Source organism: Pogona vitticeps, chromosome 13, assembly GCF_051106095.1.
Source record: "Pogona vitticeps strain Pit_001003342236 chromosome 13, PviZW2.1, whole genome shotgun sequence".
Classification (NCBI taxonomy): Eukaryota; Metazoa; Chordata; class Lepidosauria; order Squamata; family Agamidae; genus Pogona; species Pogona vitticeps.
This window is the reverse complement of record NC_135795.1, coordinates 10,531,075-10,552,399: the sequence shown is the minus strand read 5'-3', so window position 1 is coordinate 10,552,399 and position 21,325 is coordinate 10,531,075. Positions and strand designations below refer to the sequence as shown.

The 21,325-nt window shown below is 45.0% G+C and overlaps 1 protein-coding gene across 1 annotated transcript in view; it reads left to right on the top strand.

Annotated features, from left to right (window-relative positions):
* Positions 1 to 21,325, top strand: part of TRRAP (transformation/transcription domain associated protein) — a 190,027-nt gene that overhangs the window by 69,477 nt on the left and 99,225 nt on the right. Inside the window, 10 exon segments of the mRNA XM_072982772.2 lie at positions 1,333 to 1,497; positions 2,773 to 2,954; positions 4,398 to 4,596; positions 4,941 to 5,069; positions 6,604 to 6,870; positions 8,361 to 8,567; positions 12,564 to 12,722; positions 13,160 to 13,294; positions 13,434 to 13,544; positions 16,230 to 16,376. Coding sequence (XP_072838873.2) covers positions 1,333 to 1,497; positions 2,773 to 2,954; positions 4,398 to 4,596; positions 4,941 to 5,069; positions 6,604 to 6,870; positions 8,361 to 8,567; positions 12,564 to 12,722; positions 13,160 to 13,294; positions 13,434 to 13,544; positions 16,230 to 16,376 — 1,701 coding nt within the window.

The window sequence follows — 21,325 nt, the reverse complement described above, 5'->3', positions numbered from 1 at the left end:
CCGACTCAAACCAGGCTACACTGGTTTTCTGGCATTGTGTTATTATGTGCCATGAAGTTGCTTCTGACCCCTGACGACCCTGCGAATGAGCCATCTCATGGTCCTCACCAACCAGATAGGCGGGGTATAAATAAAATAAATAAAATAAAAATAAATAAATCTCCAAAATATTTTGTCTTCAACAGCCCTGTCCAGCTTTTTGTAGACTCAAGCCTGGCCTTCCTCTTTTCCTGCTGCCTTCCACTTTTCCTAGCATTATGGTCTTTTCCAGAGAATCCTATCTTCTCAGGATGTGTCCCAAGCGGGTATCATAGCCTCTCTCAGACACATGCCTGCCAGTTCCTTTGGAGTAGAAATCCCAACCTCTTCAGTGATGTTGACTAGAGAGATGTGGGTGTTGTCCCTCTGCAGGACAGCAATTTGGGGAAATTAGGCTGAAGATGGTAAAACTAATCAGTCAGTAAGCTTCTGGATTGAGTCTCTTCTCTGCTATGAACTTGCTTGATGAATGCAGGAGAGCTGCTTCTATCCTTGTTTCCACCCTCTGTAGGATGGGCGATAGTCTTGCTTAAGGGTTTGGAAATGTAACTTTTCCCCCGTTCTTGTTCCCAGAGGGCTTTACTTGCTGGTTGTGCTGTCTAAGGGTTTCTGTGCTTCTGAGTTCTGTGCTGGGCTCCCCTCCACCTTACAAGGTCATTATGGGGATTATACTGGGTAATGCACACCACAACATTTGAATCTTTGGTGGTTGTTAAATGACACAATCAAATGGGTGCTTGTGTCAGCCTTGACAACATCTTGGGTCTGGCAAGAGTGAGAAGCTGTACAGAGAAGGAACTGTGGGTTCGGGGCAGGCCTTACGTATTGGAAAAGTTACTTTTTTGAACAGTGGTTCCCCAAATTCTCCAGGCAATGTGGTTGAGGGCCATACTGACTAAGAGAGAATTATGATTAAAAAAGAATCAATGTTTCATAGGCACTAGAATGTGCACCATTGAAACAGTTTGCCATTTTTATTGTTTCCGCCACTATTATAACATCCAGTACTGTTGGCTATCTCAGTGGTTTAGATCTCTGGCTGTGGAGCCAGAGTTTGGGAGTTCGATTTCCCCACTGTGCCTGCTTGACAGGGGGCTGGCCCCAATGATCCATAGGGTCTCTTCCAGCTCTTCAGTTCCAAGATGATGATGACGATGATTAAATTTGAGCATTGAATCGGTGCACCCGATTTTAAGCGCAGAAGTGCTAGCGTGTGTCCGGCTGTAATTGAACTATGGCTGAGTCCCATGCCCTCATCAGAATTTGCCTTTTTTTCAATTCCTTTTACATCAGAGTTTTTTGAAGCATAAAGATGCGAAACCCTTGCGTGACGTTCTGGCGGCCAACCCGAACCGCTTCATCACCCTGTTGTTACCTGGCGGTACCCAAGCAGCCGTCCGTCCGGGCTCCCCCAGCACCAGCACGATGCGCTTGGATCTCCAGTTTCAGGCGATCAAGGTACCATTTTCCTTCAACTCGTTTTTTGCTGCCTTCTTGAGCCCCCCAAAACCACCCCTGTTTTGGTTTGAGAATATCTCTTTAGTGTATTAGAAGGGGCAACTCCATCCTTGTTGAGTTTCCAGCAGATAAGCCAAGACTCCACGGCTCTGTAGGGCCTTTGGTCTTTAAAAAGCGGCTTTCAGATCAGTTCTTAGAATCGTTTTAAACTGATGGTAGACCTTATACAGTGGTGCCTCGCATAGCGACGTTAATCCGTGCAGCAAAAACGCTGCGATGCGATTTTGTCGCTATGCGATTTTAAAAAGCCCATAGAAATGCATTGAAACCCCTTCAATGCGTTCCTGTGGGCTTAAAAACTAACCTTAAGCGAAAATCCTCCATTGCGGCAGCCATTTTCGGTGCCTCTAAAGTGAGGCAACACAGCGGGCGGCCATTTTGTTTACCCGGCGGCCATTTTGGAACCGCCAATCAGCTGTTAAAAATCATCTCTTTGCGATGATCGGCAAGCAAAACAGGGGACCGATCATCGCAAAGTGAAAAAACCCATTGGAAACATCGCAAAGCGATCGCAAAAGTAATCACAAAATCTTCGTCACTATGCGGTTTCGTCGCTAAACGGAGCGCCCGTTAAGCGAGGCACCACTGTATACAGAATGCAATAAAGGTGGTCATCAGTCGAGTTGGACAGAGAGAAGTCAGGTGCGTCGAGTGTATGGAACAACTCCTTTAGCCAAAAGATGCACCAAATTCGGAGTTTTAAGCCTTTAATAAAGAAAAGTTGTTTTTAAATGCCTTTCAGAAATTGGTTTTAAAGATGTATTTTATATCTGTTTTAAAGAGTTGCTTTTGTTTTTCTACATCGCTTTGGGAGCCTTTATTGGACAGAAAGGAATAATGTTAATAATAATCCTGTGTTTATTAATATTAAATGGTAATATTTAATATTTTAATGTGCTGTCCCTAAATTTCTGGGTTTTTTAAAAAATAACATTTAATTAACATAAAAATACATGTCCTTGGTTCCTTGTATCTGACCTTTCGGAAACGTATTGTTCGGTACTTGCTTGGTATTGCTGGTTCTTTCCACCCCTTCTTTACAGGCCAGCTTCGCTTATGGTTTCAAAAGATGGGAGGTTCTTAATGCTTCCCACCTGTCCACCCCCTTCCCGGAATTACTGGAAAGGGAACATTAAGTGGCCCTAATGATGCACCCGCTTAAGCCTATTGAAGAACTGAACATCCGTACAAATGATTTTGTGTTCGTTCCAACAGATCATAAGCATCATTGTGAAGAACGATGAATGCTGGCTGGCCAACCAGCATTCCTTAGTCAGCCAACTCAGGCGAGTGTGGGTCAGCGAAGCTTTTCAGGAAAGGCACCGGAAAGAGAACATGGCGGCAACAAATTGGAAGGAGCCCAAACTCCTGGCATATTGCTTACTGAATTATTGCAAGTACGTAGATCCATGAACGCAGTGCTCTCCCGGTAGCAAACATTGCCGTTGGAGGTCACGGTAACAAGATTCTGAATTAAGCATGCAGAGAAGCGAGACGTAGGATGAAAAGTAACCTAGAGCCCCAACCAAAATGTAGAGAGAAATCGTGCTTTTTGCATCGGTGGTTGTTGTAGGTTTTTTGGGCTGTCTGGCCGTGTTCTTGAGGTTTTTCTTCCTAGCGTTTCGCCAGTCTCTGTGGCCGGCATCTTCAGAGGACAGGAGTCAGAACTCAGACCAGACGACAGACAGAGTTCTGACTCCTGTCCTCTGAAGATGCCGGCCACAGAGACTGGCAAAACGTTAGGAAGAAAACCTCAAGAACATGGCCAGACAGCCGGAAAGACCTACTACCATATTTTCATATGCATTGCCAGAACTGGCCACAAGATGGCACTAGGGAACATGCTGTGTACTCCTCATTAACAAGTACCTGTATTCATAGCATGGCCTCTGGCTCCATCCAGTGGCTTGTTCTGGTAATACATGTGAAAATAGGGTTTTCTGGATTTTTTTCTATTAATATTTGCAGATGGTGAATAAGTGAAACTGTGGATACTGATGGATACAGGGGTCCTACTGTACAGGAATGAGAATCCTTAATCCCAAGAGTTGAACCTGGCCCCCTTTGTGGTCCCAGTGTGGCCCTTTGGTCTTCCCCAGACACCCGTTCCTCAAAACACCATCTTTGGGTGGCTTCCCAGCTTATGTGTGTCTTCCCCCTCTTTCAGTAGTTTAAAATGCCTTTCTTGAGGTTCGCTGACTTTTAAAATGAGGCCTAAGGTAAAAAATGATGCAGTGTTTTTGGGGTTTGCCTCCTGCTTGAATGCGACTCCCAAGAATGTCTCTGGTGCTTGGCCCTTGGGGTGTAACTGGTTTTGCCCCTCTTGGAGTATAGCCAGTACAGTAGTGCCCTGCATAGCAATGATAATCCGTTCCGGATAAATCGTCACTATCTGGAATCGTCGCTATCCGAAACAAAAAAGCCCATAGGAACGCATTGAAACCCCTTGAATGCGTTCCTATGGGCTTAAAACTCACCGTTATGCGAAAATCATCCATCCGGCCGCCATTTTCGCTGCCCGGTAAGCAAGGAAAGGGCGCGAAAATGCTGTGGGTGGCCATTTTTCCCCGGCGGCCATTTTGGAACCGCCGATCAGCTGTTTTTAAAACATCGTTATATGATAATTGGTAAGCGAAACGCTTACCGATCATCGCAAAGCGATGTTTGCCTATCTAGAACATCGCAGTGCGATCACTTTTGCGATCGCAAAAACCTCATTGCTATGTGGATTCATTGTTAAATGGGGCGCTCGTTAAGCGAGGCACCACTGTATTTTGTAAATCTGTTTTGTTTTAGCTGGCTGATTCTTAACTTTTTGCCCTTTATTCCCCCCCCCTCAGGAGAAATTACGGTGACATTGAGTTGCTCTTCCAGCTCCTCCGAGCCTTTACGGGGCGTTTCCTGTGCAATATGACTTTTTTGAAAGAATACATGGAGGAAGAAATCCCCCAAAATTACACCATTCCCCAAAAACGGGCTCTTTTCTTCCGTTTTGTTGACTTTGCGGATCCTAACTTTGGAGACGAACTGAAAGCCAAGGTAAGCAAATGAATTGAAACCAGTTTGGTATTTATTTAACTTTTTGTTTCCCTAGGCCTCCAAAGTTGCTTGCTTTAAATGTCACTGATAATTAGCGAGGCCACTTTGGCGAAAATGCCAGGCCCAGAGAAGAGCAAGAAGTGGTGAAGCCGGCAATTCATCAAACTTTGTTTTGAATGGGGCTCATCTTGACAGAGAAAGCTTAATTTCTCGATGGATCCGCAGGATCCTGTTATGTTCAGTGCTTGTAGCTCTGCTAGAATAGCAGGTGACTCGTGCTTTGAAGGAGTACATGGATGTTTCTTATTGTTTCTGATTTTTCTCCCCTCGTTTCTGATCTGCAGGTTCTGCAACACATCCTGAATCCGGCTTTCTTGCACAGCTTTGAAAAGGGGGAAGGGGAGCAACTCTTGGGCCCCCCTAACCCAGAAGGGGATAACCCCGAAAGCATCACCAGTGTGTTCATAACCAAGGTTTGTTGTTACGTGCCGTCAGGTCAACTCCAACTTCCGGCGATCCTATGAATGAATGATCTTCAAAATGTCCTCAACTGGCCCTGTTCAGCTCTTGTAGATCCAAACTTATGGCTTCCTTTAGGAAGTCTATCCATAGCCTTCCTACTTTCCTGCTGCCTTCAAGTTTTCCCACCATTATTGTCTTTTCCAGAGAATCTTGCCTTCTCGTGATGCGCCCAAAGTAGAACAGCCTTAGTGTTCAATGTTTTGGCCTCCAGAGATAGTTTGGGTAGTTCAGCCTAAAAAGCAGAGGAACACGTATTGGATGTGACTTGTCCAAAGTGTGTAATGTTTTCACGTTAAGGTGGTGTAGAGGATATATCGTTGACCCCAGTCTTGGGGGAATCATGAAGCTCACGAGGCGACCTTGGGCTAGTTGTATCAGGTGGTGGTTGAGGCAGACTGGGGAGCCATAAAATCACGTTTATCTCTTTGAACTCATTAGAGGAAAGCCATTTCTGGCATATTAATATTCGAAATTCTTCTTTTTCTGCTCCCTTGGTTCCAGTGCAAGAGCCTAAGCCTAACTTGCCCATGGGTGGAGAAGGGCTGAAAGATAGGCAGCTGTCCAGGGTTTGTTTTGTGCCAAGAGTTGAGATCTAGGCTGTCAGACTTCTCAGAGTTTGTCATGATTCCTGTTCCCCAGGGAAATAAAAACCCCCAGCCTGAACTCTGTGGGCAAGATAACGTTGCTGGGTCGTAGGCCCTCCTGTCCTTCACCTTTCACTATGACCGGCTAGGGATGATGGGAATTGTAGTCTAACCATAAGAAAGGCCACACACATTCCACACCTTGCGGTACTTCTGCTGTGTGCATCTGAGTGGCTCGCCTGGGTGAGCAGAATCATCCCAGTACCTGGGAGCCCTTTGCTGCCTTATGGAAGAACTCCGGTGTGTAGCCGAAACAGCCCAGCCCAGAAAGCAAGGCAGGTTACGTGCCCTTCGGGGGTCGGTTCCGTCTCCAGCTGCTTCTAGCCTTTGCTTGGAAGAGAGAGATACAGTTGTGCCTTGCTTAACGAGCGCCCCGTTTAATGACAAATCCGCATAGCGATGTGGATTTTGCGATCGCAAAAGCGATCCCATTGTGATGTTTTAAATGTCAAAACATCGCATTGCGACGATCGGTAAGCGTTTCGCTTACCGATTTTCGCATTGCGATGTTTTTAAAACAGCTGATTGGTGGTTCCAAAATGGTTGCCGGGTAAACAAAATGGCTGCCCACAGCGTTTTCGCACGGTTTCCTCGCATACCAGGTGGCGAAAATCGCGGCCGTATGGAGGATTTCCGCATAGCGGTGAGTTTTCCCCCCCTAGGAACACATTAAACATGTTTTAATGCATTCCTATGGGTTTTTTTGCCCTGCATAGCGACGAATCCGGATAGCGACGATTTTTTTGGAATGGATTATCGTCGCTATGCGGGACACCACTGTACTGCCTTTTGGGCGCCGCGCCTCTGAAGCCCCATCTCCTTTTCTCCTTTGTGGGGTCAGGTCCTGGATCCAGAGAAGCAGCCGGACATGCTGGATTCGCTCCGGATCTACCTCTTGCAGTTTGCCACCCTCCTGGTGGAGCACGCGCCACACCACATCCATGACAACAACAAGAACCGGAACAGCAAACTGCGGCGCCTCATGACCTTTGCGTGGCCTTGCCTGCTGTCCAAGGCATGCGTCGACCCGGCCTGCAAGTATAGCGGGCACCTGCTCCTCGCCCACATCATTGCTAAATTTGCCATTCACAAGAAGATCGTCTTACAGGTAATAATAAAAAAGCATCCCCCCAGACACATTCTTAAGGTGTATTATCAAGACTGACCACTAGATGGAATCAGAGACTAGGCTATATAAAGGTGGCTTTACAGAAACACATTTGTGCTGTGACAAGCAGCTTCCGGTGACATGGAAAAGCCTCATTTGTGGGGCAGGGAGGGAGATAGTAGTTGCTTGCTTCAGGAAAGGCTCCCTTGCGAACAGGAGGGCAGGAAACCCAGTTTGCAACACTTGGCTAAAATCTCCTCTCTCAACCCTGCACGGACACCAGAGGAACTGGAAGTAACTGCTTCCTTTATCCGCTGTTTCCGACATCTGCGGGGCAGCTTGGAACAAAGTCCCTGTGGATAAAATGGTCCATACTGTACTACTGTGTTTCCCCGAAAATAAGACAGGGTCTTATATTAATCTTCGCTCCAAAGAAAGCATTAGAGCTTATTTTCAGAGGGTGTTTTATTTTTATTTTTTCATGTACATTTATTCAAACACAGCTGTGTCATCTTCTGGTTGCTGCACAAGGGTAGAGGACGGGATGTCACTTAACTAGGGCTTATTTTTTGGGTAGGGCTTATATTATGAGCATCCTGAGAAATCCTACTAGGGTTTATTTTCAGATTAGGTCTTATTTTCGGGGAAGACGGTTATTTACATGCGTGCGTGGCTGCGTCTTTCATGCCCTCCTGTGCGTGGTTCACCCACAGTGGAAAGTTCATCCAGTAAAAGCAACAGCAGAGTGAACGTAAGGAGACCGTGGTGGCTGAAATCTTGTTGTTTAACATAGTAAGTTGCAACTAGAGTAAGTCTGTTGAATCAGTGGCACTTCGAAGAGGAATTGACTCCCCAAATCTCCACCCATTCAGCGGGGTTGCTCCCTTTGCCGCCTAGCTGTGCTAAGCAACAGGATTTCAGCTAGCGTGTCCTTTATCTTCTTGCTTGGGAGAAAGTAATTTTGTTTTTGGCTTCCGTTCAAATAAGCGTTCCAGGGTGTGAGTAGATAGACCCAAATGGGAAATGCCGGCTCAGCTCGGCGGCAGTCCCAAGAGGCAGCGTGGGGCAGACAATATTTAAATACAAAAATGAAAAGGAGGAATTTTTAGGGATGTGGGAAGATGAGAAAGAGTCTGTGCACCCTTTTTTTCGGTGGAGCAACGGGGGCTAAAGATGCTGTGCAAATGATGTCTGCTCTGCCATGGCTGGATAGGGAGTTTGGGCTCCCCGAACTTACCGAGCAAGCTTGTTTTTAAAAGGCTGATTGATGGTTGTGAATTTGGAGGAGGTTTGGGGAACTGGAGATGGAAGGACCTCTGAGAAGGCCTTAGGTGTGAAAATATACCTGGATGACCACCTTCTCTTGTGATGGACAATGATGGTTGCGTTTTGACCGTTGACCTGTCCAAGCGTCACGGATCCATTCTCAAAACCTCTCTTGACTTTCCTGCGTTACGTTTTTGTTCCGTCTGTGTCTTCCTCCTTTCCAGGTGTTTCATAGTCTCTTGAAGGCTCACGCCATGGAAGCCCGGGCCATCGTCAGGCAAGCGATGGCGATCCTCACGCCAGCCGTGCCTGCTCGAATGGAAGACGGGCACCAGATGTTGACCCACTGGACAAGGAAGATCATAGTCGAAGAGGGTCATACAGTTCCTCAGCTGGTTCATATTTTGCATTTAATCGTCCAGCACTTCAAGGTATTTTACTCACTTGATCATATTCTTAGGAGGTATGTCAATGGTGTGGGGTGCAAAAGTTCGCACTACTTTAGTTGTTTCCCATTGAAAAAGATCTGTTGTTCTGCAAAGCCAGTAACTTAATGAATGGGGTAGAACTGGCTGTTTTGGAGTTGCATTGTGATTATATTATTTTTAAAAAACAATGTTATGTGTGGTTATGTGCATGTACGGGGTGTTGTATGTGTTTTAATTCTCTCTTTAATGTTATTTTGTAAATTAGTTAAATGTGCACATAATTTATCCCAATCAATTTTCAAGGCATTAATGATTTTTGGAGAGATGGAAAATCTGGAGAAACCTACACCAGGTCAAAATCTGAATATTGGCTAGAGAACACTTGGATATATTAGGGGGACGACACATTTACTTCTCTACGGAGAATATATTTAGAGATGAAGATAATACCTCTCAGCTGAAATCCAAGAGTTCCCCAAATAGTGGAATTGGAAAAGAGAGATGTTCCTGCAGTATTGGACCCAAATCCAAGGGCTTAGTTCAGTGGTTCCCAACCTTGGGTCCCCAGATGTTCTTGGACTACAATTCTGCGAAATCCTGGCCAGCACAGCGAGTGGTGAAGGCTTCTGGGAGTTTTAGTCCAAGAACATCTGGATCACCCAAGGTTGGGAACCACTGGCTTAGTCCCAACGATGACTGTTCAGCTAACTAGAGCTAGATCCGGGCCATTAAGTCATTTGCTTATGTTTCTGTAAATCCGATTGTTTCAGTGGCTCTCCTCCATCCGTTCAGTCAAAAGAGAAGACCGCCGTGTGGTTCTTTTATTTAATCCATACAATAAAATAGTTGACCATCTTTGTTTCCTGATTTAAAATGTTTCATATAGAGAAAATAGAGAATAACACCGCTCACTTGAGGTGGGTCAGCAATGATCTAAAGGAAAGTGCAGTGGTGCCTCGCTTAACGATGATAATCCGTTCCAGGAAAATCGCTGTTAAGCGAAAACATTGTAAAGTGAAATTAAAAACCCCATTGAAACACATTGAAACCTGTTCAGTGGGTTCCAGTGAGGTAAAATCTCACCATCCAGCGAAGATCTTCCATGCGGCGGCCATTTTCGCTGCCTGTATAGCAAGGAATCCGTCCCTAAGCACAGCGGGGAGCCATTTTAAGCACCTGGCGGCCATTTTGAAAACCCGACGATCAGCTGTTTTTGATTGTCGTAAAGTGAAAATCGGTTCCCGAAGCAGGGAACTGATAATCGCTAAGCGAAATTCCCCCATTTAGACCATCGTTTTGCAATCGCAAAATGATTGTTGTAAAGCGGATTCATCGTAATGCGGGGCAATCATTAAGCGAGGCACCACTGTAGTGACTCCAAATACATTCTTTGGTTCTAACCAAGCTTCTGGATTTGTTTGTTTTTCCAATTCTCTGATATTTGCTGCAAATTATGTGAATCAGATATTGTGCAGATCAAAGATTTTATTTTATTTCATTTATTTGAAATATTTTTTCTTTGCCTTTCTTCTTAAGAAGAACCCACATGGCTTGCCTCATTCAAAGACAATGTCTAAGATCTGTTTTTTTTAATTGTAAAATGATGGCAACAGATGATTGTGAAATCAGGAAACGTCATGAAAAGTGTTTGCATGGCACAAAACAGGTCACGCTGCCGCAGCCCTCGTAGGTGCTCCCGAAGGGCAGGGACACAAATCAAATTTGGAATGATTTATTGCAGGAAAGAGTACTTTGTAAAGCATGGCCTGCGTTGAATGGCCTGAGGGTCAGAGGAGTCATTTTTGCGTTCCAATCCTTGTTCCAGGGAATGGCTCTCCTTTCTTTCTTCGTGTTCTCAGTCATTTGGCTTACGGTGTGAATGAGAGCGGTCGGTTGGTTTTGCCATTTCAGAATAATACCCCAAAGGTTTTCCCTATTAGTGGACTCGGGAGCGAATCACAAACTTAAGATGAAAAGATTCTGTAATCAATTGGCCAGAGGCACTTGAAATACTAGAGTTAAACAAGAAGGCTTGCCTTTTTTTTTCTTCATTGCAGGTCCCTCTTAGGTTTCAAAGAAAATTGATGGACTAGGTCTGTCAGCAACCTATACTTAGTACAGCTTGAATTGGGTAGGAAAGGTTAGACCATTTCTGTTCTGCCTAGCATCACAACTTATGAGGCATATTTTTATCAACATAGGAGGGGGGTAAAGGTAAAGGTCCTCCTTGACATTTAGTCCAGTCGTGTCCAACTCTAGGGCGCGGTGCTCATTCCCATTTCCAAGCCATAAAGCCAGCGTTTTGTCCAAAGACAATCTTCCGTGGTCACGTGGCCAGCGCGACTAGACACGGAACGCTGTTACCTTCCCACCGAGATGGTACCTATTTATCTACTCGCATTTTTACATGCTTTAGAACGGCATGGTTGGCAGGAGCTGGGACAAGCGGCGGCAGCTCACTCCGTTGCGTGGATTCGCTCTTACGACTGCAGCACCGCCATGTCCCTGTATGGGGGGGAACCGAAATTCTGAGGTTCTTGGGTCAACACCCCCCCAAAAAACCATTTCTTGTTTCTCCCTTTGAATATGTTGCTTGCAGTGTCTTTACACCAGCATTCTGATTCCATCCTAAGGTGTAGAAAATAGAGGTGGAAATCTTGTGGTCAGTACCAACTGATGTTAGACCCCTGGAAATCAGTGGGAAATGTCAGTCGACGTGCAGTGCAGGAATCCAAATAAAAAAATCTGACACACAGTTGTCTAATTTTGTCTTAAATGCCTCCAGCACCGGAGTGCTCCTGAGGTCATTGGTTTCATTGTCGTACTGCTCTAACAGTCAGGACGTTTTCTTGATATTCAGCCCAAATTTGGCTTCCTGTAGCTTGAGCCCATTATTACATGCCCTGCACTCCGGGATGATTGAGAACAGATCCTCCCTTTCAGCTCTTTTTGTTAGTTCCAAATAGATATAATACCACTCAACAGGCAATGCTGTTGGGCTGTTCCCAAATAAATATAAACAAGGGCAGTCAATAAAATTATGAATACTTCAGTACTGAAAATTCGAACAGACAAAATGGAATCAAGATATTAGAACATCAGGGTACTGAAACAATACTAAAGCCCAGCAAGAAAACTTAACTTTCTGGTGTTTTTTCTAGTTATAGTAAATCATAGGAAAGGAGAGAGGGCCTTCTCCTTTTTTAACTCTCAGTGTGTGCTTGAAGGGACAGTTGTTGTTGTTTAGTCATTAAGTCATGTCTGACTCTTCGTGACCCCATGGACCAGAGCACGCCAAGCCCTCCTGTCTTCCACGGCCTCCCGGAGTTGGGTCAAATTCATGCTGGTTGCTTTGATGACACTGTCCAACCATCTCGTCCTCTGTCATCCCCTTCTCCTCTTGCCTTCACACTTTCCCAACATCAGGGTCTTTTCCAAGGAGTCTTCTCTTCTCATGAGATGGCCAAAGTATTGGAGCCTCAGCTTCAGGATCTGTCCTTCCAGTGAGCACTCAGGGTTGATTTCCTTCAGAATGGATAGGTTTGTTCTCCTTGCAGTCCAAGGGACTCTCAAGAGTCTCCTCCAGCACCACAATTCAAAAGCATCCATTCTTCATCAGTCAGCCTTCTTTATGGTCCAGTTCTCACTTCCATACATCACTACTGGAAAAATCATAGCTTTGACTATGTGGACCTTTGTTGGCAAGGTGATGTCTCGAAGGTACAGTAGGGCCTCCTTATTTGCAGGATCAGTATATGCTGATTCACTTATCCACAGTCTGAAAATATTAAAAATATTTTAAGAATCCATATATTTAACAATGAAGTTACCAGAACTGTCCATGAGACCATGCTATCTGTAGTGTTCACTATGAAAATAGTGATCCACCTTTTTCAGTATCTGCGCGGACTTGGAACCGATCCCCTGTGGATTTAGGGATCCTATTGTACATACATATTAACATGGGGACTAACATTGGGGAGTTTTGCTTCTCCTCAGGTTTACTATCCAGTGAGACATCATTTGGTGCAGCACATGGTGAGCGCCATGCAGCGGCTCGGCTTCACTCCGAGCGTCACTATCGAGCAACGGAAGCTGGCAGTGGATCTGGCCGAAGTGGTCATCAAGTGGGAACTGCAACGCATCAAGGACCAGCAGGTAAGGGGGCTTAGTGGATTTGGCACCTGCTGTGAAAAGTCTCTGCATTTCTACACCAACTCCAGACTCCAAAGCTGTTTTCTGGAGTTTAGGGCCATTGAGAGCACAAGTCCGGTTGTACGTCACGGGCAATATGGCCCCATCTGTTGAGTTGCTGGGGATGGTGAGGTTGAGGATGCGGTGGTATTTGTGTCCTGCCAGTGGTTCCCGACCTTGGGCCCCCAGATGTTCTTGGACTGCAGCTCCCAGAAGCCGTTCGCCACCAGCTGTGCTGGCCAGGATTTCTGGGAGTTGTAGTCCAAGACCCTCTGGAGACCCAAGGTTGGGAATCACTGCTGTAAGCCATTGGCGGCCCACTGTGAGAAATAATTTTGGACTCGCACAGATTTTGGTCTGATCCAGAAAGGTCGGCTTACATTCTGTTCCCTTTCCTCCAGCCGGATTCGGATATGGACCAGGGGGTCAGTGGCGAAGGAGCCAGTTCTGCCTCATCTGCTATGAAAAGAGGACTCTCGGTCGATTCTGGCCAAGAAGTGAAGCGGTTCAGGACGGCCACTGGAGGAATAAGTGCTGTAAGGCTGTTTTTCTGACTGTCTGTCTCTCTTTGGGAATCATGCCCCCCCCTTCTTTCCTCTTAATATCCCACGACCCCGAGTTTGGGGACAGTGATATAGCGCTGTAGGGCTGATGTGGTCGTCCTTCTGCTGTTAGGTATTTGGACGCAGCCAGTCCCTGCCGGGAGCGGATGCCCTGCTTTCAAAACCCATCGAGAAGCAACACACTGACACGGTCGTCAACTTCCTCATTAGAATTGCTTGCCAGGTATGGTGACCTTTGGAAACCGAATGCCGCTGGAATCAGAGTCAAGTCCCTGAATTGACCGCTGAAGGTTGATTCTGCATTTAAATAAATCCCCTTTGAGTTGACCCTGTTCGAACTGGGAGTGGTGGTAGGTGAGGGCCATTAAGGTCTAATGTTGGGGCACAGGCAGATTTAAATAGCAATTAAATTAAACGTGCTTTAAATCATATCTGTAAAAATAAACAACTGCATGCTATGCCCCTCACCCCCCAAATTAAAATCCAATTTCCCCTTCTACTGCTGAGTTGTTTTTCAGCTGCAGTGGAAGGATTTGTGATGACAGGAGCTTAGGGTTGGTCGTGGTGGGAAGAGAAAGTTTGAGACCCCTGGGGGACATGTTATTGTGCATGACCATAGCGGGTGTATTATTGTTGATGATGTTCAGTCTCTCACTCTTCACAGTAAGCTCCTCACAGCAGCTTGTAGTGGGCATAAAAAATGAAAGATTGAAAACTAGAGGATACCGGGGGGGGGGGGGGAGTATTCCCTGATGATAAAAATGGCAGATGATTTAGGGTGGTTTTAATAGAGTGCAGGGTGGTTTTAATAGAGGGGGCATATGTTCCAAAAATGTGGAGCCACCACTGAAAAAGCCCTTCTGGATACCTTGGATTTGAACACGCAGAATCCCTGCCTGTTGGCTGTGCTGGTGGGCGCTTCTGGGAAATGAAGTCACAAAACTCGTGCTGTGCCAAAAATTGAGAATTCCTGGTTTTAAAGATTTTTTAAAGCTCCTGGTGTATACGGTTCACACAGCTCAGTTAAACTGTGGATTCTTTCCACATTTTCCTCTTCTCTTGTAGCCATGGGACGGTGTTCAGAAGCTTCTGTTTCCCTTTAAGGGCAAGCCATAGTCTTTAGGATATATTATCAAAATACTAAACAGTTGGGACTGTTAATTTAGTTACCGTATTTTTCCGTGTATAAGACACCCCCTGTATAAGATGCCCCCCCAACTTTTCTAATCCAAAATTAAGAAATCTAAGTGGGGCTTAGCAAGGGTGTGTGTGTGTGGGGGAAAGGGATCAAAGTGCTTCAGGATAGCTTTGATCCCTGCTTCCCCCCACACTTGTTTCTGTTCTCTCCTGAGCTTAGTTCCGTGTATAAGACAACCCTTAATTTTTTGTCTAAAGATTTTAGACAAAAGTATAGTCTTATACGTGGAAAAATACGGTATTCATTTATTTATTTGAAATAATTTTATCCCGCCTTTCTCCTCCAGAGGACCCAAGGCGACTTAACGTCATTAAATGGATAACATTTAAAAGTTAAGAACAGTGAGTGTCCAAATATTTAAAAAGAATTAAACAAGTATGTTAAAAATGGTTATAAAATCAATACTGCCACAGCTAATCCTAACAGTGTGTTCCTTGCAACAAGCAAACGTCATAACTCAGATTTGGTGGCTGACTGCTTTATCACACTTTGATCAGTACAGGATAGAAGATTGATTGATTTGACTTGTGTAATGCACTAATGAATGGCAAGCACTCCTCTTGGCTGGTTTACATCCAAAGCGAAACAAGCGTAACATAAATAAAAAGCAAAGCAAAATGTGCTGCTCCTATACCGCCCCATAGAGCTTAAAGCACTCTCTCGGTGGGTTGCAATTTAATTATGCAGGCTACACATTCCCCCACCCCTGAATTGAGTAATCAATTTATTGACCTTGGAAGGATGGAAGATTGAGTCAACCTCGATCCTGGGATTAAACTCAGGTCCTGATCAGAGTCTTCACTGCAGTACTGCAGTTTAACTGTTGGGCCATGAAACGTATCTTTTTATTATTTAAGATGCAAGTCTCATGGCCCAATGGGTAAACTGCAGTACTGCATTGAAGACTCTGATCATGACCGGAGTATAGAATACTAAAAACAAACAGCAAATATAGATAGACCAATAAGGCAGTTCTCAATACAGTGGTGCCTTGCTTAACGGGCGCCCCGTTTAACAACGAATTTGCATACCGACGAACTTTTTGCGATTGCTTTTGCGATCGCATTGCGATGGTTTAAATGGTTTTGCGATGATCAGTTTTGCGATGATTCGGTTTAAATCGTTTTGCGATGATCGGTACCCTGTTTCGCTTACCGATTATCATACAGCGATGATTTTCTAACAGCTGATCGGCGGTTCCAAAATGGCCGCCGGGTAAAAAAAAAAGGCCACCTGCTGTGTTTCCTCGCTCACCGAGCAGCGAAAATGGCCGACGTATGGAGGATTTTCGCTTTAAGGTGAGTTTTAAGGCCATAGGAACACATTGAAGGGGTTTCAATGCATTCCTATGGGCTTTTTAAAATCGCATAGCGACGAAATCGCTTTGCAGTGGTTTTTGCTGCACTGATTAACGTCACTATGCGAGGCACCACTGTAATCTGTAGAGGGAGGACAGAGTTCGGCTCACAGAATTCCATGGTCAGCTGGGAGATTCTGGGTACTGGGATTTTTTTTTCAACTAATTTTTAATACTCTAGCTAGGCTGCCTTAAAAATAATGCCTTTTCTTGCTTTAATGGGTGTTCTCGGAAAAGCGAAACGAGGTTACAGTTGTCGCAGGAGGCATGATGGCATTCAAATATGAATGGGTTCTAAAAGATGATGATGAGAAATGCTTGCCACTTGGTAATTATTCTTGTTTAATTGCTAGGTAAATGACAACTCAAACACTGCCGGTTCCCCGGGAGAACTGCTTTCTCGGCGCTGCGTTAACCTTCTGAAGACAGCTTTGCGGCCGGACATGTGGCCTAAATCGGAACTCAAATTGCAGTGGTTCGATAAGCTTCTAATGACGGTGGTAAGTTGGGCTGGAGGCTGATGTAACTCTTGAGCATCAATAAGGTGCAGTTATAATTCCAGGGCTTAATAAACGATCTGATCTGCATTATGAGGTGTCAATGGTGTTCCAGACTTCTTGATTCATCTCGAAACTGTGAAAATCCCCCCTTCCCTCTCTCGTCCTCGCTCCCTCTCGGTATGCGTGTGTGTATGGATGCTGAAGTAAACAGCACAGGGCTTGCCACAGAGAACTTGAAGTGTCATGTTAGCCTATTTAATTGCCAATTTAATTTGATGTCACGACTTGGAAAATGTTCGGCTTAATGGAATTGATTTAGAGTCTCAAATAATTACTCCTGCCCTTCTCTTGACATCAGGATTAGCAGGGGAAAAAAAGTCGGGTGGCTGAGAATTGGAAATGGATGCTTGGCGTGAATGATAGGCTTTGCGTTGAAACCTTGATAGGATGCTGGTATTGATGTGTGTGTTGCTTTTTACAGCTCCTAGAGAATTCGTTGAGATGAGCTGGCCGCTGCTATTAACGTCTCAAGCATTTATCGGAGTGATCTTTATTTTGTTTTATTTTTTTTCCTAATCCAGGTCTTCCTTCCAGAAGCTCAGAGTAGCAAAAAAGAGCGCTCTTCCTTTATTCTTGTAAAACAAAAACAAAAAACCCTGAAATAACTTATTTTAAGTTCAGCTGGTTTGATAACAACCAATGATCTTACAGGCTGAGCAAAGTTTGCTCCTTTTTCTAGACTGGCCACTTTGATCCACGGAGGGGGGGGAAGTGACTTAGTGATTTCCTAATTCCTCTGGGAGTTTTAGTCCAAGAACATCTGGGGGACCATGGTGCTAAGTCAACCTTTCCCAGCCATTTGTGATAGGTTCTGACTCCTGTGATTCCCAGCTAGCATGGCCGATGGAATACACCCGGAGAACACATTTAGAGCAGTGGTCCCCAACCTTGGGCCTCCAGATGTTCTTGGACTACAACTCCCAAAACCCTTCACCACCACCTCTGCTGTCCAGGATTTCTAGGAGATGAAGTCCAAGAACATCTGGAGGCCCAAGATTGGGGACCAGTGATCTAGAGCAGTGGTCCCCAACCTTGCACCTCCAGATGTTCTTGGACTACAACTCCCAGAAGCCTTCACCACCAACTCTGCTGGCCAGGATTTCTGGGAGATGAAGTCCAAGAACATCTGGAGGCCCAAGGTTGGGGACCAGTGATCTAGAGCAGTGGTCCCCAACCTTGGGCCTCCAGATGTTCTTGGACTACAACTCCCAAAACCCTTCACCACCACCTCTGCTGTCCAGGATTTCTAGGAGATGAAGTCCAAGAACATCTGGAGGCCCAAGGTTGGGGACCAGTGATCTAGAGCAGTGGTCCCCAACCTTGCACCTCCAGATGTTCTTGGACTACAACTCCCAGAAGCCTTCACCACCAACTGTGCTGGCCAGGATTTCTAGGAGATAAAGTCCAAGAACATCTGGAGGCCCAAGGTTGGGGACCAGTGATCTAGAGCAGTGGTCCCCAACCTTGCACCTCCAGATGTTCTTGGACTACAACTCCCAGAAGCCTTCACCACCACCTCTGCTGGCCAGGATTTCTAGGAGATGAAGTCCAAGAACATCTGGAGGCCCAAGGTTGGGGACCAGTGATCTAGAGAACATCAAGTGGTGGTGGAGGAAAGAAGTTGCTCTAACCACTACACTCACTAACCCTGGCTTCCTCATATGTCTAGAAGTCAGCCAGTGTTTTTCCTCCAAATTGCTGTAGTAAGGACGATGGAAAAGGTGTTTAGCCAGCTGCAATGAGCAGCCTTCTTGCAACACAACCCTAGTAGGTTTTTAGACACCAATTTCATACCTCCTGAGATTAACCATTAAGAATCCTTAGGGAAGGTTAGACTTCCTTCCTCTCTCTGGTTTCTGCCAATATTTCTTTTCCAACATCTCATTTAAAAATCCATTATTTAGCTTAGGATGTTTTGGCTCCTGTGATATGTTTTTATATGGTTCTTTTTAGCCACGATGTGTTTTCCTTGTATACATTATTACACTTTTGGTTTTTGCATTTCGTTGGCTCGTTTGAACATGGCTTCCTGTGGAGGAAATTAAGGCTGTAAATTATGGTGTGAATGAATGGTGTAAGGAAAGAGGATTTTGTATATCCAAAAGGAATGTTTTGATGGCTATATTTCTTTACCTCTTTCCTAAATATCAACCCTTGCCAACAGCAACGAAAACACTGGAACAGCTGTGTCTGTGTGTGTGTGTCTCTCTCTCTTTCCGTGTTTAGAAATGTGTGTCTCTCCCTGTGTGTAGGATGTACAAGGAAGGCACTAGTTTAAGAGCTAGGGCAAGTGAGTTGGGAGTTGTGAAACATTAGAACATGAAAATACAGTGATGTCTCACAAGACGAAAATAATTTGTTCCACGAGTCATTTCGTATTGCAAAAATTTTATCTTGTGAATTTTCCCATAGGAATGCATTGAAAAAAAATTCGTCTTGCGAAGCATGGCCATAGAAAAATTCGTCTTGCGAGTCACCAAATAAATTGTAAAATGGTTTCGTCTTGCGAGTTTTTCATTGCACAAGGCATTCATCTTGCGAGGCATCACTGTATGAGCAGTTGCAAGTATATGGAGAAGAACCAGAAGTGGACATGAACTTCTGGTTCGGTGGTTTGTGCTGGTTTGTTTAACAGCCAATCAGGTGTGTGGCGGTTTCAAGTACCGCCTCTTCTGGCAGGTACCCACTCAGAGGCAGGGCCTGGAGGAGGCGGGGTAGGGAAACCAGGGCGCTGCCTCTGATTGGGTGCCCACCAGAGGAGGCGGGGCTTTGACGTGCCAAACACCTGTCTCATTGCTAAACGAACCAGCATGAACAGCTGTAGTTCTTGCCCATCTCTTGTCAAGAAAGATACACTCACAACCGTCTCGTGTGGTTGGGTTGCTGTGGCTTCCATGGAGCATGGCAGTCAAAGGTGTGGGTCCTGTACCTGGGAAATCTAGGTTTCTTGTCCCCATTGAGCTAACGAGCAAGCAGAGTGAGCCTGGGGGAACATATGACTCCCCTGTCACAACCGCTCCACGGGCTGCTGATCCGTTTCTGGCACAATTTGGAATTCTAATCTTTGAAGCCCAAAACGCCTTGGGTCCATATTATCTCCTCTTAATAGCCTGCTCAAGCATTAAGATCGTTAGGATGGGCCTTGCTCTCAATCCCACCATCCTCACCGATGCTTTTGCTGGGGACCTGGGAGAGGTCTTCTCAGTGGCTGCTCCCAGTCGCTGGAACTCCCTCCCACTGGCTGACGCCATCTTTGCTGTCCTTCCGCAAGCAGGCAAAGTGACTGTACCAGGTGACTGTAGTGACTGGCGGCCCGGGTGGGATTTTTAAATGGGTTGTTTTAGCTAACTGCTTTGATTGTGTTTCTGGTGTTGCTTTTTTTACATTTTAAGTATGGTATTAGTTTGATCTGTTTCAGTATTTGTACGTTCACCGCTGTTTAAATACTGTCTTTTAATTTATTTATTTATTTATTTGATTTGTATCCCGCCTATCTGGACTACCAGACCACTCTGATAGAATTCATCATTTTTTAAATGTATTTCAAATATTTTGACCCCACCTTTCTTCTTAAAAGGACCCAAGGGTGGTTTACATGGTTAAAAGATAGCATTTCATGCTAGCAATGGTGAGTATACAATTACTGAAAAGGATCAAACAGATATGATACAAAAAACATACGCAACACCAAAACACATCCAAAGCAGTAAGGTGTAGGAAGGTAAAACCACCTTGGGTCCTTTTTAAGGAGAAAGGTGGGATAAGAATAGAACAGGACACGACAGGACAGACAGACAGATAGATAAGAGTTGGTTTATAAATGATCTTGGCCATTAAATCAATATGTCTTGTGGCTAAGTGAGATCTGAAAGTAGTTCTCTCTAGTCTTAATCTTGTAATAGGTACCATGCTGGTTCCTGGTGTGTAGTTTCTGGTTCATGCATTTTGTGTCTGGGGATGTTGTGAGTGCAGAAGCGAATGACATGTAGAGGACATTTTATTTTATAGCTGGCCTTTGTATCCTGCCTTTCATTTCTCCTGAAGCCCACTGCTCTTAGTTTGCGCCTACCTGACTACCTCCATCCATATGCCGGGATGTCAGGACAATGTGTCATGCATGTTATGAAGTGTTGCAGCCCATAAAAGCTTGTTCCATAATATAGTGGTGCCTCGCAAGACGAACGCCTCGCGGGGCAAAAAACCCGCAAGACGAATGGTTTTAGCGATCACTATGGTGCTTCGCAAGACGGCTTCTTCTACGGCCATGCTTCCCAAGATGATTTTTTCCCAAGACTGATGCCTCGCAAGATGAAAAAAAAAATCATTCGTTTTGCAAGGTTGCCATAGGAATGCATTGCAATGCACTCCTGTGGGAAGCTGCTCTTTGCAAGACGATTTTTTCGCAAGACAGCACTAGTCGCGGAACGAATTACATTCATCTTGCGAAGCACCACTGTACAAGTATTATGTTCTGTTCTGAATGTACTTGCTCTTTGCTACCAGCTGAACAGCAAGCTACTTTTACAGGTTATTACCAGGTTGCGGGTGTATGTGTTTTACAGATTGATTTGAGATCCTTGCTGTTTCTCTGAACAGTGATGCTTCTCCATTTCTTTTTTCTCAAACATTCGCTGCTTTCTCTATGCTGTCTTCTGACTTGCTTTGTAAGTCAACTTGAGAGCGCTTCCATTAAAATTCAGCACTTAGTTCTGAAGTACTAGGGAAGATCAAGCTGAATTACTTAGCAGCTCCTCTGCACCTTGTCTGTCTTCTTACAAATGAAGCAGCATTACATAGTGCTGTAAGAATTATCTTTGGCCTCCCTTCCCCGTTCTGAATAATTGAATGCAAATCTATTATTCTAGCACCGGTTGGAGGGTTGTTTTTTT